Genomic DNA, 15,762 nt, shown 5'->3' with positions numbered 1-15,762 from the left:
AGCAATGTCATCGACTCCCCTGGGCTCAGCAGCTCCGTCCTCTCCTCATTGCCAGATCCTTCTCAAAATGGCTACAGGGGCTGGGGCCCTGAGGTAGCTGAGAGGTGAGACTTCTGCCCCAGGAAGGCCCTAAGACAGGCCACGAGGTTCCTCAGGTGTCTGGAATCTGGGGTTTCATTACCTGGAGCCTGTGTGTGGACCTTGAGGGTGGGGAGCAGGGACCATCAATGATCTAGTGCAAAACTCAATCTGACGGAGAAATGTGGGTTTGCTGGGAAGAGAGTCCTTCGCTTACACTGTATTCCCACACGTATTCCTGGTCCCCAAAAGGTTAAGAATCATTGTGCTACATGTTAATTTTACAAAAAACAAAACCTTGCTGTCTTGTTCTGCACCCTTAGGGCCAGAGTGAGGGTGCATGTAGAGGGCCTCCCTCCTAGGCTCGGCCAGAGAGTGAGGGCCCTTGCACAGGATGGAGAAGCCCACGACCCTTCAACTGCTGCTCCCAACTCCCCGGCACTTATCATATGGCTCCAGTAGGACTTGTGCACTCATTTGTTCAATCACTTATTCATTTACAAGCATTTAATGAACTCTGAAGCCAGGTGCTGGGGATACCCAGAGGAATGGAGCTCAGGGAGCTCCAGGATGAGCTGTGTGTTCTCCAGGGCTGTGCCAGACAATCCACCATTTTTGTGCTTGACAATGTGCATTGTTTACTGGTAGAGTAGTACATGTTTCTATAAATAAACAAATTAAATGATAGACAGGGGATGTGTGATCCAAAGAGTTTGGGGACTAGAGACCCAGTGTTGACCACCCCGTCCAACTGAGGGAGAGGTCTCGAAGGTGGAGAGTCTGTATGCCTGGTCTCTAACCAGGGCTGGGGGTTGCCAATAGACCCGCTTTGAAATTACCATGTTCCCCTGAAAATAAGACCTACCCCGAAAACAAGGCCCAGTTAAGATCGTCAGCCAGATGGACGCATTTAGTACGTTATGACGATGTTCCAGAAGAAGATGACATGGCTGTATTTGAATAAATGTAGATTGTTCTACATGAAAAAATAAGATATCCCCTGAAAATACGCCCTAACGCATCTTTTGGAACAAAAATTAATATAAGACCCAGCCTTATTTTCGGGGAAACACGGTATGATTCCCCCCCTGCCAACTTTTTATGTTGACTATTTCCAAACATATAAAAAAGTTGAAAGAAGAGTGTAAAGATCACCTGCATTTTTACCTAGACTCAAGAGTTAACATTTTTCCATATTTGCTTTATTTATACCTTTGTCATGTATTCATATATCTCTTTATTTGAATTTAAGTTGAAGATATCATGATATTTCATCTCTTGCACTCCAGGCATGCATCTCCCAAGAACAGCCCCCCACGTAACCACAATAACTTTATCACACCTAAGAAAATGAAAAAGAATGTCCTAATATCTGTAATTCAACCCAGTAAAATTTGTTAGTTGTCCCCAAGATGTGTTACAATTTTTTCCTTTTGAATTCGAGTCCAATCCATGTCACCCATTGCACTTGATTTTTAAAAAATTATGTTTTCAATTCAGTTGACATTCACTATATTAGTTTCAGTTGTAATGCATTTGATTGTTTTCACTTTCTTACCCTAAAACAGTCTCCCCCAGCCTCCCCCCCCCCCACACTGACCTTTTAGAGACAGGTCAGTTGACCTGCAGAATGTCCCACTGTCTGGATTTGTCTGATTGCTTCCTCCTGTGTCATTGGACTTGTTTTTTCAGCCTCCTGTAAACTGGAAGTTAGGTCTAGAAGTCTGATTGGATTCAGGTAAAACCTTTTTTGGCAAGGTGGTCATAGGTTGTGCTTTTAATTGGGTTGCATGTAATGTCAGTTGCCTCACTGTTAGTGGTGATTAAGGAAGCGACTGCCATTTATCTTCATTGTAGAAATACATTTTTCACTTTGTGATTAAGAAGTAATCTAGAGGAGGTGATGATGTTTTGTCACCCTGCCAGGTTCCCAACAACCTTTTCACCAAAGGGTTTTAGCATCCACTGTTGATCCTGGCCTGAACCAATTATTCTTTTGGGGTTGAAGAATGGTGATTTTCCATTCCTACATTTAATTGACGGTATCTTTCTTATTAAAAAAAAAAGAGAGATTTCCTTTATCAACAGGGGGATAAGCTGTGTGTTTCCAAAAATATAGGGTAAATGTTTTTCTTTTAGTTATACCAAGTTTTAAAATTAGCATTACAAAGCAACCCAAAATATGTTTTTTTGTCGTTCAAGCATAAAAATTAGCATCTTAACCATGTTTAAATGTACAGTTCAGCAGAGTTAAGTACATTCACATTTGGCGGAACATCTCCAGAACTTTGTCTTGCAAACTGGAACTTTCCGCCCATTGAATAGCTCATTCCCCCTCCTTCCCGGCCCTGGTTAACTGCCTTCCTATTTTCCTTCTTTATGAATTTGATTCCCTTAGATAAGTGGAATCCTACAGTCCTCGTCCTTGTGTCTGGCTTATTTCACTTACAATATCCTCCAGGTTCATCTATTGTGCGGCACGTGTCAGAATTCCTTTTTCAGGCTGCATAATATTCCACTGTATGTACATCCCACGTTTTGTTTATCCATCATCTGTCATGGACCCTGGGTGCTTTCACCTCTTGAATATTGTGAATAAGGCTTCTATAAACATGGGTGTGCAAATATAACTGAGACTCTGCTTTTAATTCTTCCAGACATATACCCAAGAGTAGGATGGATGGCTCATGTAGTAGTCCCATTTTTCATTTTTTGAGGCCCACCATACTGTTTTCCATAGCAGTCGTCAGCTACGTTTACTGCTGTCCCCCGTGTCCCAAATAACCTCCACAGTGACCCTGTGCTGAGGTGGGGCCCGTGTTGGAGGCCACAGGGCAGGAAACCCCTTATGAGACACTCTTGGGACTGAGGGGGCAGCAGCTCCTCTCTCCAGGGTTGTAAACTGCCATCAAAGGAGAGGGTCCCCTAGCGCGCAGTGGTGTGTGTATGGCGAGGGAACAGTGTGACTCGACTTTCACTTTGGGGACGGCAGGGGCAGGTTCATCATATTCCTCTGGCCACGCAACAGTACCAGGTGCAATTTGAGGAGCACCTTTCTAACCCTCCGAGTGTCCCACGGAAGCAACACGGCTCTTCACAGCCAGGCTTCCTTCCCCGCCACTCAGCCCTTCCGCTGGATTGGAGCGTTGCCAGAGTGAGAAGGCAAACGAGTCCCCTTTGGACTGGAGGCGGCTGGGAAATGTTTTGGGCCCAGGAGCCCAGCAGTCACCGGCGCTGCCTGGGGGCCTCTGTGGGGCAGAGATAACAGGCACAGGAAGGGTGGGGTGGCAAGATCCTCCCAGGAGCATGGCTGTCGTGTAAACAATGAGCTGCCCCCAGCCAGGGCAGGAGGTGATTCATCTCCCCCACCGTGCAGAGCCTGCTGGCCGTGCTGGCTCAGCACCAAGGGACCAGGAGCCTTGGCCAAGCGCTGACGCTTCTCCCCTCCCTGTGCAGGTCGGGGATCAACCCCAGCCCTTCTGGTGACAGGCTTGCCTTCAAAGCCTGGGTGTGTCCAAGAAGTGGTCAGGGAGGCTCAATTGCCCCTTAGGGAGCAGAGGCCTCAGCTCCTGTCTGAGAACAGGCTGGCTTGGGGGTCAGGACAGTGGGAACACGGGGTCTCACCCACTCTCTGGACCCCCACCTGCCCATGTCAAGTGGTATACTCGGGGAATGGCTGCGGCAACTTCCTGTGTCACCCCCTCACCAACCTGAGTAATAATCCAACCGAGAAGATGGAGAGGGCGCCTGAGCATTTGCATTTGCCTGAAACAGACCACAGCAGAGGCCAGTGCATCCAAGAGGCCACAATGTACGAACACAGCACTTTTAATAGCGCTACAGACCCCACGTGCGGGGACACTGTCCACAGTGCCCCTCTCTACAGCAATGTCCTTCTCCTGGCTGGCATGCCACAGCGGTTCCTCTGGGGGTGGCATCTGGAGAGCAGGTCCCAGTCCTGGAATATATGAAGTGGCACCTCCCCTTGGGCATCGGTCACTGGGCCCCACAGTCTTGTCAAGTCCTGGAGCAGCTCTCCCGCCAACGGAAAGGAGAAGTGGTCCCTCAGGTCACTGCTTGGCCTTCTTCACAATGGTGCCCACAGCAGAGATAACGGTGGTCTTGGAGCCACTGGCACTGGTGGTCACGGTGACGACAGCTGGCAGTGTTGCCGTGGTGGTGAGGATGGTGGGCTGCGCTATGGTCGTCACCGGGATGGCCGAGTCCCACTTGCTCTTTCTCTTTTGGGCATCTGGGAATAAGGCGACAGAAGTCAGGACCAAGACAAACCAAACAGAAACACTCGCTTTCCCAGAAGGCCAGAGGTCAGAGCTTAGGGAACGGAAACTGAAGGGGCCCCAGCCAGACAGCCTTCCGGCAGTCGGTGAACCGGGGAGCCCACCCCACATTCCAAAGTTAGCTCCAAAACTCCAGGCTCAGAAAAAAAACACGGCAAGGCAGAGCCGAGGCCCAGATCTCCAGGGGGGGCCCCCACATTCCCGTGGGGTCTATTCCCCCACATAAGGCAGGGAAACCCTCACTCCATCTGAGGAAGCAGAAAGCTGTCTTCTACCTGCAACAGCTGTGCTGGCCGTGGTGGTGGTCGTAGCCGTGGCATTGGTCGTGGTGCCCTTCTTGGTGCCTGTCACGAACTCAATCTGGAGGGGAGAGGAAAGAGGAAGACCCGGGCAAAGTGGCTGCTCCGCATCCTTTTGCCAGCTGTCCGCTCCTGGGGGACAGGAGTCTGGCACCATACAAAGGACACACTGAGCAGCAGCTCTGCCGTGACTGCCTGGGGCGTGTGAAGGGGACCTTTACTACTCTGAAGAAAGCATTCCCCAATGGACATTCGATCCCTCCCGGCATCACGAGGCTTCTGCACACGCCCGGGGAACCCCTGCCCGCCAGCATAGGGGAAGGACAGCTCCGGTCCCCAGGGGCTGCAGACGTGTCCCCACAATAAGCCTGGGGTTTAGGAAGAGGAGGGAAAGAGAGAGAAGGGAAATTCAGTCAAGGGTTAAGAATGAGAAAACCTGATCATCCCCCAGCGCCAGCTCCCATAGGGCTGCAGGGGTGGGGTGGGGTGGGGGCGGCGTCCTGGAGGCCGCAGCTGCAGCAGGAGGGTCAGGCCAAACCAAAGGTGGGAGGAACTTCTGTCTCGAGCTTTTTCTCTGAGACTCTGGTCATTAAGTGCCCTGAGGACATTTAGTCTCATAGCCAAATTTCTGTTCCCTGAAGGACCCATGCTGCTTGGGAAGAAGCGGTGCTCAAGGTCCTAAAATGAGGGGTTATCTGGCCCTCAGACAGGGGGCCTACGTGGAAGCTCTGAGGCAGGGCACCAAGGTGAGCTCTAGAGGCCCGGAAAGGCATAGACCAGAGTGCACCCAGGAAATCCCTGCCTCCATTCAGGCCAGGGAAGACACAGATGACCCCTAAGAGAAAGCCACCAGGGTTCTGCAGCTGTAAGGGGCAGGAGAGAGAGGGCACAAAGCAGCAAACCACAGACCCCAAGAAACCAAACGATTTCTAGCTGAGTTACAGAGCCTGGAAATCCAGTAAGGCCTATTCTGTCCACAAGGTACGCCTAAAGCTGCTCAGAGCGCCACTAGACATGAGCTGGGTGGGGGTAGGGGCGGGGAGGGCAGCCCGGGCGCTCTGTGGGCTCAGCCAGAAGACCGTGCACTCCAAACACCTGCCCTTTTCACCCAGGACATTTGTCCATCACTTACTTTGGTTCGCTCCTTTTTGGCCTTTTCCAGTTTGTCCATTTCAATCTTCTGGGCTTTCGCTACAAAGACAAGAGAAGCTGTCATAAAAGCAGTCCTGGAACAGCTCCCACTTGAGGCTGACAGGCCTTAGTCCAGTGCTCGCTGCACCCCCTGCGTTCTTGTCCCAGGCACTGAGACTGCTGCAGGCCCGTGTGGCCTCAAATTCGAAGGCTCAGGGGTGGGGGGCTGTGCACCTCCTGTCTGGGGGTTCAGCTGCTCCTGCGCGGTGGCCGACTGCTGCCCCGTGGGGGTGCCGGGGCCCAGGGTGGACTACCTTCCCACTGACCACGAGAAGCTGGCATTATGGATTTTTATGCAGACTTTAGGCAACTAATTCAAATTAAAGCAAGACAAGACTTGTATGGACCAAACAAAACACATCTACAGGTCAGATCTGGTCCAGGGGCTGGTTTGAGACCTGTCACCTGAGGGCTCAGACCCTTTGACATTCCTCCCCATTCTCCCTATTGGGCTCCTTGAGAAACTGTCCTCTCGCTGACCTCAGAACATTCCGCCCCCTGCCTGGGCCACTGTCTCATCTGCTGGGCTGGCCTTTCTACACCTTCAAACCTCCGCGTGGACGTGTTTCCTCAGCGAGGTCGCCCCACTGCCCTGGCTCATTAGATGGCCCTGCGTGCACCCTGCTCATCACCACGCTCACTGCTGGCATTCCCCCTCCAGCCCTGTCTCCTTTGCTGTATTGTAACCTCCAAAGTCAGGGATGGGGTCTGTCTCGTTCAAGACTGCATTCTAGCTCTTCGGACACGGTCTCACATAGAAAAGGCCCTGCCTGATGACCGACTGACTGCATGGACGGATAGACAGTGGACGGCTACCTACCTAATGCCTCATAGTAGGAGTCCTCAGACCAGCCATGGGGGTCAAACATATCCTGAAAAAGAAAAGGTTAAAGCTGCAGCCGGTGAGGGCTATCGGATGACAAAAGACTTAGAAACCCAAGTCTGCGCCCCTCCCACCCCCAAGTCTTTGCATGGATCTTCCTGGCCTGGGGTGCCCCTGCCTTCAAAGTCACAGGGGCTCAGCCGTTATTTCTGGTCTCCAGCCAAGGGGGTGGCCAATTTGTCTCTAGGAATATGAGAGCAGTGATGTGTCTGCCCACAGGTTGGCCTACAGCACAGCAAGTCCACACTCAGGCCCTAACCAACCAGGGGCCCAGGGGCCGGTGTGTTGCTGCAGTCTCTTTGCTGGACTATTTCACAGCAACGGGCTGACAAGAGACATGGGACTGCGCTCTTCAGCCAGCACTGCCGCCACACGGACCTCCTGGTGGCTCTGGGCTGAAGCCAACAGAGCGAGCACGGGGCCCTGGGTGTCCGCCCTCAGCCTCCATGTGCAGGACATACCTTTGGGTAGTTGGTGCCGAGCTCATCAATTGCACAGAACTGGATCAGCTTCTCATAGATGCTAAAAGAAGAATACCGGCACTGAGCAGGCCCTCATCCCAGATATCAGATCAAAACCATCCAGCTCCTGGGCTCAGACGAAACTTGAAACTCAGGTGACTGTTCTAAGCTTCCTGATGGGAGGGGAGATGCCCACAAGCCTGACATTGTCACCTCTGGACCTCCGCTCTGGCAAAGAGAAGGACGGCTAGCCAGGGGCCAGAAGGAGTGTGGTGCTGAGATGAGGGCTGTGTCTTTTGGGTCTGATCTGGACATCTGAGCTTCAGTTTGTGGCTGGGTTGGGGCTACCACACTCAGGCCCACACGATGGCCAGGGCAGGTCCCTGCTGTCACCACACCAGACTCTTTCCCAGGTGTGTCACTTTCTCAGGCCCTGGATAGAGCAAGACCCAGACACAGCTCTGTTCCATTGACCTGCGTGCAGAATCAATTACTTTTTAGAGGTGAAAGAAGAATCCACGATAATGGTCTATTCCAACCCTCTTGTTGCACAGATGAGGGGGTCCTGTGCTTTAGGAGCAGAGCAGGGCCGAGAACCCAGCCGGGTCTCCCCCATTCTAGTTCCAGTCTCTTGGTTTCCACCCCACATACTGGTTTATGTGTTCAGCCTGGATCGTAACTGGTAAACCTCCAGCTGGGATAACGCAGTGTCCTAGCCTCTTTGGGCTCAGGTGAGATCTTAGCTGGGCTTCTCCTTGTCACCGCAATGGGGGCACCCCGATCCCCAGTCCAACATCAATGACTCAACTGACCCTGCAGGCTCATGGGAAACTCACCTGGGGTTCCGAAATTCTTTCTTTCTTTGGATAATGTAGTTCATATCCATTCCTTCCTTTATCTTCCGCTCATAAAGCTTCTGGATCTTGTCCTATGGAAGAGAAAAAGAAGGGTGTTTACGACCCTACCCCACCCCTCACAATCCCAGGCTGTGGTCACGTGTGCTATGTGGACATGTGAACACAGGAGAGCCCCAGAGCCACGCAAAGCCCTGCTCTAGCCACAGTCTTTCGCCACCAGCCTTTGACCAATGCTGAACACAAGTGAGATAAACTGAGACCAGCCTGTTTTTGTTTGCTTTCTCCTGACTGCCCCTGGATGGCTAGTAAAGTGAGTAGTAAAAAGATTAAGGCAAGGAAGCCACGGAGAAGGCCATGGACAAATTCGCACCTGGTTCATCAGCTCCTGAATCATCCAGAGGGGGGTTTCGGGCACTGGCGGGCTAGGCGGGGCTGAAGGCTGGCTTTACATTTTAACTCGGGTTAAGTCCTCAGCAGGGGACCTGGAGGCCAGGTCCTTTAGGAGGAGGGAGTCGAGTTGTTTGGATTTGGTCTCACGTACTCCCTAATGTCCTGTGTGGGGAGGCCACGGATGGCTGGTCCCCGCCACTTTACCAAGAGGCACCGTCAGGGGTCAAGAGCTCAGCTCTCATCAAGCCCCCTGTCCCCGGTCTCTGCTCTGGTTTTTGACAGGATACAGGAGAAGCACCTGGCAAGGATCCAGGCCAGTGTCACAGGTGTCCCAAGGCCCGCAGAGACGATGCCTGCAACAGATGGCATCAGTGCTACCCAGATACCCAAGTCTCAGGGCAGCACCACTTCCGGCCCAGGAGGCTGACGCTGGCCCAGAGCAAGGTCCCTCTGCAGCCTCCCCCCGTGGTGGAACTTAAACACACAGACTCTCCAGAAGGAAAACACCTGGGCGCTCTTCACCTGCAAGAGGAGGTGGGCTGGGCTGCAAGTCCTGTGTGACGCCCTCCGGGATCATCAGGAGAGGTCATCGACCCCTTTGTCAGGCCAATCTTTCTGCCGAGACTGGCCAGAGGAAGCACTGAATGGCAGAGAGAGGTTTGTAATACATTTACCAGGGAAGGGAAAAGCCAAGAGGGACAAACCTCAATGTCACCTCACAGGTGATGGAGGGAGGCCTGATACAGAAGCCTGAGCATACGGAAGCGGACCTGTATCTTACAGATGACTTTTCTGTCTCCTGGGCCATCAGATGGGTTCCCCCATCTCAGGAGGACTAAAATGTTTATTGTGTCATGTTTCTACCATCAGGAGGCTCTAAAAGACGAGAAATGCCCTTAACTAGAAGGCTAGGCTGGCTGGTTGTCTCTGCTTGGCAGCTTGCCAGACTGGCCTTACATGCTGTGACTTGTTGCCTGCTGTGAAGATTACACTATGCTCGGGAGTGGTGGGCAGGGGGATGACGACTCAGCAAAGGGAGGAGACTCCCGGAAAAGAGCATCTGCCTGCCACCACAGCCCCGGCCTGCTACATTCCACAGCCCCAGGTCCCATTCATCACCCATCCGTTAGGGTGGTGCCATGGACGGGCAGCACAGCCAGAGGCTCGAGCAGAACCTACAGGGTCAAAGAACAGGTAGACTGGATGCCACTACTGGGCAGGCTTGGGTGTCCACTCACAGGGGACCCGCAGAGGGACCAGAAACAATCACAGAGGCTAAAAAGGAGGCGTAAACCCCAGTTGTCCCGAGGTCCTGCTCCCATGGGAGTAACTGCACTAAATACTCCATTTCCTTGGGACTTCAATACCTCAGGTCAGGTCTGTCTGAAGCTGTATCAGACAAAAAGCTAGTGAACTGGAAGTTTTGGAATCAGAGGATAGCAATTTATGCATAAAAATGCTTGTGTTTTTGTATTTCTATAATTCATGTTACATTCTGATGGTCCTCCAGTTTCTTAGCAAAGTTCCTGCTGAGATGATCCCACTGGCTCAGCCGGGGTGCAGAGAAAAGGTATGTCATCTCTGCCTAGGCTTAGGCCCTCACTGAGGGCAAGCTGGGGTGCCCTAGCTAGAGCAGTACCAGGGGATAGTGGGTACAGAGCCAACTCCAGAGAGCGGGCTGAGGGAGGCACCCTGCACTGCAGGCTCCTTTCCACCTTGGCTGTTTCTTTTACAGAAGCCTCTTAAAGCCACACCAAACCAGACACCTGACCCAGGCTGCCTCATGTATACGGGTCTCAGAAGCCAAGCTCTGTGCTTACTTGTAAGTGATTCGAACATCTGCCAGGGGGTTCAGGTGGGATCTTGATTTCATCAGGTGACATGTTCCGGACTCTTTCAGAAAAGGAGGCTGTTGAGAGAACAGAGAGAAAAATTCTATAGGGGGGTGTGGGTTAGGATGGGGGATACATACGGACAATGGGGGAAAAAAAAGTACATAAAATGTTTTTAGGGAGGGATAAAGGCTATGAAATAGTGTTCAGAGTAGCCTCTCAGAGGGTGGTGTCGTCTGAGTTGAAATCACGTGACCAGGAGCCAGCATGCACCAACTTGGGGGAGAGAAGCTCAGGCAGAGGGTACAAGTGTAAAGAATGCGTGCTACCACGTGACAGCAGTTAACTCCTAAGGAAAGGGTATGTCCAGGGTGTGCCAGTAAATGTGTAACAACCGCTGGGGATGGAAGGTGGCAAGGGAACAGCCACAATTGGTAGCTTCTGCCAGCTTCCATGGTGTGAATTCTCCTGCCACGGCCAATTTCAAGCTCCCAGTGTGAAGTCGCTGAACCCAGGGCAGGAAGAGAGGTGCACACTGGCTCACCCTCCACTGGCTATGCCCTCATGCACCCTCCCAGGATTCTGGAAGCTCAGAGTTGCTTGGCGCCATCCTTCACATCTCGGATTATCCTACCCAAGATATAGGAGAAGCAGGGTTCAGGGCTCCCTGGGCTTTGGGACTCAAAGCACTGAAAACTGCCTTGGGCATAAATGGCACTTAAAAAATTTACCTGTTGGTGATAGTTTAGGGTCTTTTAAAAATAAACCAATCACTCTCTTTCAGTCCACCTCATTCTTGGGAACAAAAGGCCTGATTCTGATGTGAAGAACCACAACTCCCAAGGGACAATCCCCTCGGAGACCTACCACTGCCCACCCAAGTTTTTCTCCTTCTCCCCGCTCCCTTCCCTGTGGCCTCTGGTCACCCTGGCGACTGCAGAGTCCTGCTCTGGATCACTCAGACAATGGACTGTTTGTTGTAAGAGTCTGTCTGTGCTCTTTAAAACATTTTCTCATGAAAAGGACCATACAATGAGCAAATAGCAGGCAGAGCGGGGTGGGGCAGGAAGAATGAACAAGCCAGCACCAACAACACCCAGCAAGTCCTTACTGGGGACCCACTGTGTGCCAGCCCCGGGCGAGGCTTTTCTTAGTCCCAAGTGCTTGGCGGGACGGCCCGGGGATGACCCAGCACGGCCTCCCCCTTCTCCTTTCCCAAGGCTGGGTTAATGTTTTCTTATCAGATAAGGTGCTTTGATTTCCACTGTTACTGTAAAGAATGGTGCTGAGCAGGGCTGAGGGTACAGCTCCAGCTTCGCGTCTCAGCGGTTGCCGAACAAGGCTGCACACCCTGCCAGCACTGAGGCTGGGCCCGAGCCCAGGGCAGAGTCCCAGAACACGGCCGCCTGGGCCGATTCCCACTGTGGTCCGTGGAACCTCACCGGATGCACCCCAAGAACAGAGAGCACTAGATCTGCCATTTGGGTTAGGACCAGAGGACCGAGACGGGGTGACATGGCCTCTGTGGACCTGAGACTCCAGTGCAGCCCAGCAGCAGGTGCTACCAGGGGACGGCGTGCTTCTCTGTGCCCAGCACCGTCCTCTGTCTCTCGACTCCTGAAGCAAGGGTGACACCCAGATCTGGCTGCAGTTCAACTCTCATTCTGATTTCCTCCTTCCTCCCAGCTCTGGGAGAAGCAGGAGTTCTCAGCCTGAGGCTGAAGCAGGCTGCAGAGGCCGGCTGGCAGTGGAATTAGTGGGTGAGCTGGTCCTCCGATTCCACAAGCACGCAGGGCCTGGGCAGGCTTTGGGCACAGAGCGGGGAAGGCTGAGCTCTTCCCTCGGGTGGAGAGCATATGCCAGCACGTGACCCAGAGACAAAGAATGCCCTTTGGCATTTGCCAGGAAAGAAAGCCTTTTGGAAAAACAGGGTGTGACAGTGTTGCCATAACAACCCACCACACTCGGGGTCACATGGTATACAGTATGGCAGGGTAGGGAGACCCCCTCCTGAGCTCCTAGGTTAGGAACAGGAGAATTCCTAGGGAGTAACTGGCAAATGAAGGGATACATTCAGGAAACCAGATAAGAGTGTATGTATCCCCCTGATTTCAGGAGCAACCTTTCTGTGCTTCTTTTTCCCAAGTCCCAGAATGAATCTAAAGTAGAAGACACCAGACCCACACATGTGGCTGTTTGAGCAGCAACAGAATCTCAAACCATTCCCAGGAAATACACTGAGAGCTGTGCCCAGGCACAGGGAGCAGTCCATGTCTGTGGCTGCTCCTGGGTCTGCTGGGGTGTTCTAGCAAGGCAGCCACAGTAGGAACTGGGAGGCCTGCCATCACGTATTCACCCTGTGCATGCCCAAGTCAGACAGCAGGGGCGAAATCCATAGCTGCCAGGGAGCAATCTGAGCAGGACAGTTAGTCAGCTGGGCTCCGGTATAGCGGGCGGGCAATGAAGGAACGCCTGGGGGTGCCGTGGGTCTGTGAGCAGGAGGCACTGGAGTATCTCTGGCTCCCTAGAGACATGCAACACCCAACTGGATCACCACCCCGGTGCCACTGTTCCAGGCACGCCCGGGGGGCACCGGGGCACTTGTAGGGGACGGACAGGGCACGCACGCTCAGCTCTGTCCAGCAGCTACAGTGCTGGAAAGACCAATGGGTCAGCTGCCTGCTTTCATTTGCTCCATTAAACTTGGGGCCGTTCACACGTACGAAAGTGCTTCCCACACCAGGGGAGCAACCTAAGAGTGAGTCCTAAATCCAGAGGACGGACAAAGGAGCTGAGTTCAGGCAGAACGGCTGACGATGGCAGCACCATGAGTGAAAGCCACTCTGTTCAGCTAAGCTATTCCCTTCTCAGTTAGAAATGGTAACAGTCATCAAAACGGTAAGGCTTCAAGATCTACCTATGACCTCTGCAGGTGAACGGATTAGACATTGTGGTGTAATCCTACAAGAAAATAATATTTAGCAATAAAAAGAAAGAAAACTATAGATGTGCTCAACAACATGGGTAGATCTCAGAAACAAAAATGATTCCATTTGTAGGAATGGTCCTCAACTGGGAGCGATTTTGGCCCCCGCTCCCCGGGGAATATTTGGCAATGTCTAGAAACATTTTTCATTGTCGCATCTGGTGGGGGAGGGCGGTGCTCTTGGCATCTAGTGGGCACAGACCGACGATACTGCTAAAACACTGTACAATGCACAAGCCAGGCCCCCACAACAAAGAATTATCCAGCCCAAAATGTCAGTAGTGCCGAGGTTGAGAAATCTTGATTTATATGAAATTCTGAAAAGGGCAAAACTACAGTGAAGAAAGAACACTGCCTGCCTGAGGCTGCGGGAGGAAACTGTTCAAGGGGAGGAGTCCGCGAACGTTTTGGGAGTGAAGGAAACGTTCTACATTATGGTTGTTGTGGGAGTTAATCCGACTGGACACATCTGTCAAAACTCATCAAACGGCACACTTTAAACTGGCCAATCTTACTCTGTGTAAGTTACAACCTCAATGAAGCTATTTTCAAAGAGTGGCCAGGAGAGAAAAAGTGAAAGCTGGTTGAGGAAGAGGCTGGGGGGGAGACGGCTGCTGCCCCCATACACTCATCCCCCCGCCTGCCCAGCACAAGCGCTGCTGGCAGCAGCAGCGGGCACTGTGGCCCCGGGCTCTATGGCCCACTCCCACCCCCCGTTTCCTGGTAGTAAACAGCAGGGATGGGGGAGGTGGGGGAGGGGAGAGGGGGCTGAAGCCCCAGTCACACCCGCCCTTTGGGTCACCCACTTGAGGAGGCCATAGGCTTCCTGGCAAGGGCATGCCCTGCTTCCTCTGCCCACAAAGCCAACTGGTACACCCCCCATAGTACCATGTTCTAAAGAGCAAACTCTACGGTTTTAGGAAAATTCCGGCTTTGAAAGACACACACTCCATCCATTCCTCAGAAAATTCAGGAATAAAGGCAGCATCCTACTGACGGTCTGGGCTACTCGGAGTGTCCCTGCCCCATCCTTCCTCAGAAGACAAACATAACAAATACTTCTCAGTTAGGAAAACCAGAATGGGTCCCCACCTCCCACCCCCAGGGAAAGGATTCTGTCCAGAAAAAGGACAGGTGCAGGAAGCAGCACGTCTAGCCTGAGTCCTGGGCTCCCCAGGGCTGGAACCGGTAAGAAGGCGCAGAAGCAGGCTCTGCAGGTCGCCTGTGGAGCCAGGGAGCAAGAACCCCGCTTTATAAAGATTAAGCAGGCAGGGCGAGGCTGTCACAGTTGCCCCAGAAAGGGAGGTTTGGCCAGGCTTTGAGAGAGCAGTGACAAAGTCCACGGCCACACCGAGGGAGTTGAGGCGCTTGGAGAAGGGGTATGAGGCTGGAGTTAACACAGGACTGAGACGACACGTGTGCCATTTTCCAGAAACGTACCCGCCCTCCCCGCCCAAGTCACCAAGGGTCCCAGACTCCATGACTGTTGAGGCATGTTCTCCTTCGGGGACAGAACAAGTGTCAGCAGAGGCCACACGCTTGCTCCAGGAGCACATAAATGTGCCAGCAGAGGGGGAAGGAGGTGGCCCGAGGGCAGAGGACGAGCCCTGGGCATAAGGGGAACGAGGTCCCAGCTGGAGAGGCCTGGAATCCCTCCTGACAACACTGGCAGCGGACCAAAGCCCAACGAAATACACCATGGATATGATTTTCAAAGAAGAATTGTTCCCGGGATGTCTTACCCAGCCATCTCAGGAAATGCCAGAGGCCCTAAGCGAGAGCAGGAGAGACAAAGCTCCAGCCAGAACAGCTGCCTTGGCCGAAGCAGAGAGAAGCCCCCCGCGTGGCCGGAAGCCAGTTCGCTTAGGCCAAGGCTCAGAATGTGCCCTCAAGGCATTCCCGTACTTACCAACTAATTCCTGTGGATCCCGCTTTTCCACTTCTGGGTTATCCTGCAAAACAGAACCAAAAATGCAAGGAGGTAAGCATGGCATTTCCGATCCAAAGTCACTTTCCACAGAGACCAGTGAGGATACTCAAGGAAGGAAAAAAAGTGAAGGCACCGCAGGGAACCCTGAGAGTGAGCTGATGCTTCGGGGCCTTCTGGGACCCCTGAACCCCTTTTCTTCCCTTATCAGAGCAGCCAGGACGCTCGTCACCCACTTCAGTCTCTCTTCCATGGCCTCCAGCAGGGCCACTACCCACCAAGGCTGAGGAGAGCAAACGCCAGCCGTCTGTCACCTGCACACCTGGATCCTGCCCGCGGCGCCCCCCCCAGCCACCCCAGAACATGGCCACCCCAGCTGGTACTAAGGAAGCCAGAGGTGGTTATTTTATAATGTGAGATACTATGACTAAAACACAAAGACTACCTACTCCCAAGAGCTTTTTCTTTTAGTTTAAGCAAAAAGGGGAGACTTTATCACAAGGGAACCCTGGAGCAGGCACATAGCCATCCTTTGATATAAAAGTGACCGAACCAGGCCC

The 15,762-nt window shown here is 52.7% G+C and overlaps 1 protein-coding gene across 2 annotated transcripts in view; it reads right to left on the bottom strand.

Annotated features, from left to right (window-relative positions):
- Window positions 1-3,893: 3,893 nt before the first annotated feature.
- SAP30BP (SAP30 binding protein) overlaps window positions 3,894-15,762 on the bottom strand; it is a 32,051-nt gene continuing 20,182 nt past the window's right edge. Inside the window, exons 4-11 of one of the 2 annotated variants that reach the window (XM_033091654.1) lie at window positions 15,185-15,227; window positions 10,278-10,366; window positions 8,047-8,138; window positions 7,211-7,271; window positions 6,687-6,738; window positions 5,808-5,866; window positions 4,652-4,736; window positions 3,894-4,330 (exon numbers count right to left, since the gene is read on the bottom strand). In XM_033091654.1, the coding sequence (XP_032947545.1) occupies window positions 4,149-4,330; window positions 4,652-4,736; window positions 5,808-5,866; window positions 6,687-6,738; window positions 7,211-7,271; window positions 8,047-8,138; window positions 10,278-10,366; window positions 15,185-15,227 (663 nt within the window). In that variant the 3' untranslated portion in view covers window positions 3,894-4,148. The remainder of the gene's footprint in view (window positions 4,331-4,651; window positions 4,737-5,807; window positions 5,867-6,686; window positions 6,739-7,210; window positions 7,272-8,046; window positions 8,139-10,277; window positions 10,367-15,184; window positions 15,228-15,762) is intronic. The other variant, XM_033091655.1, reaches the window with a different exon arrangement.

Source organism: Rhinolophus ferrumequinum, chromosome 21 (genome assembly GCF_004115265.2).
Source record: "Rhinolophus ferrumequinum isolate MPI-CBG mRhiFer1 chromosome 21, mRhiFer1_v1.p, whole genome shotgun sequence".
Taxonomy (NCBI): Eukaryota; Metazoa; Chordata; class Mammalia; order Chiroptera; family Rhinolophidae; genus Rhinolophus; species Rhinolophus ferrumequinum.
Note: the sequence above shows the minus strand (reverse complement) of the source record. Positions and strands in the feature narration are given on the sequence as shown.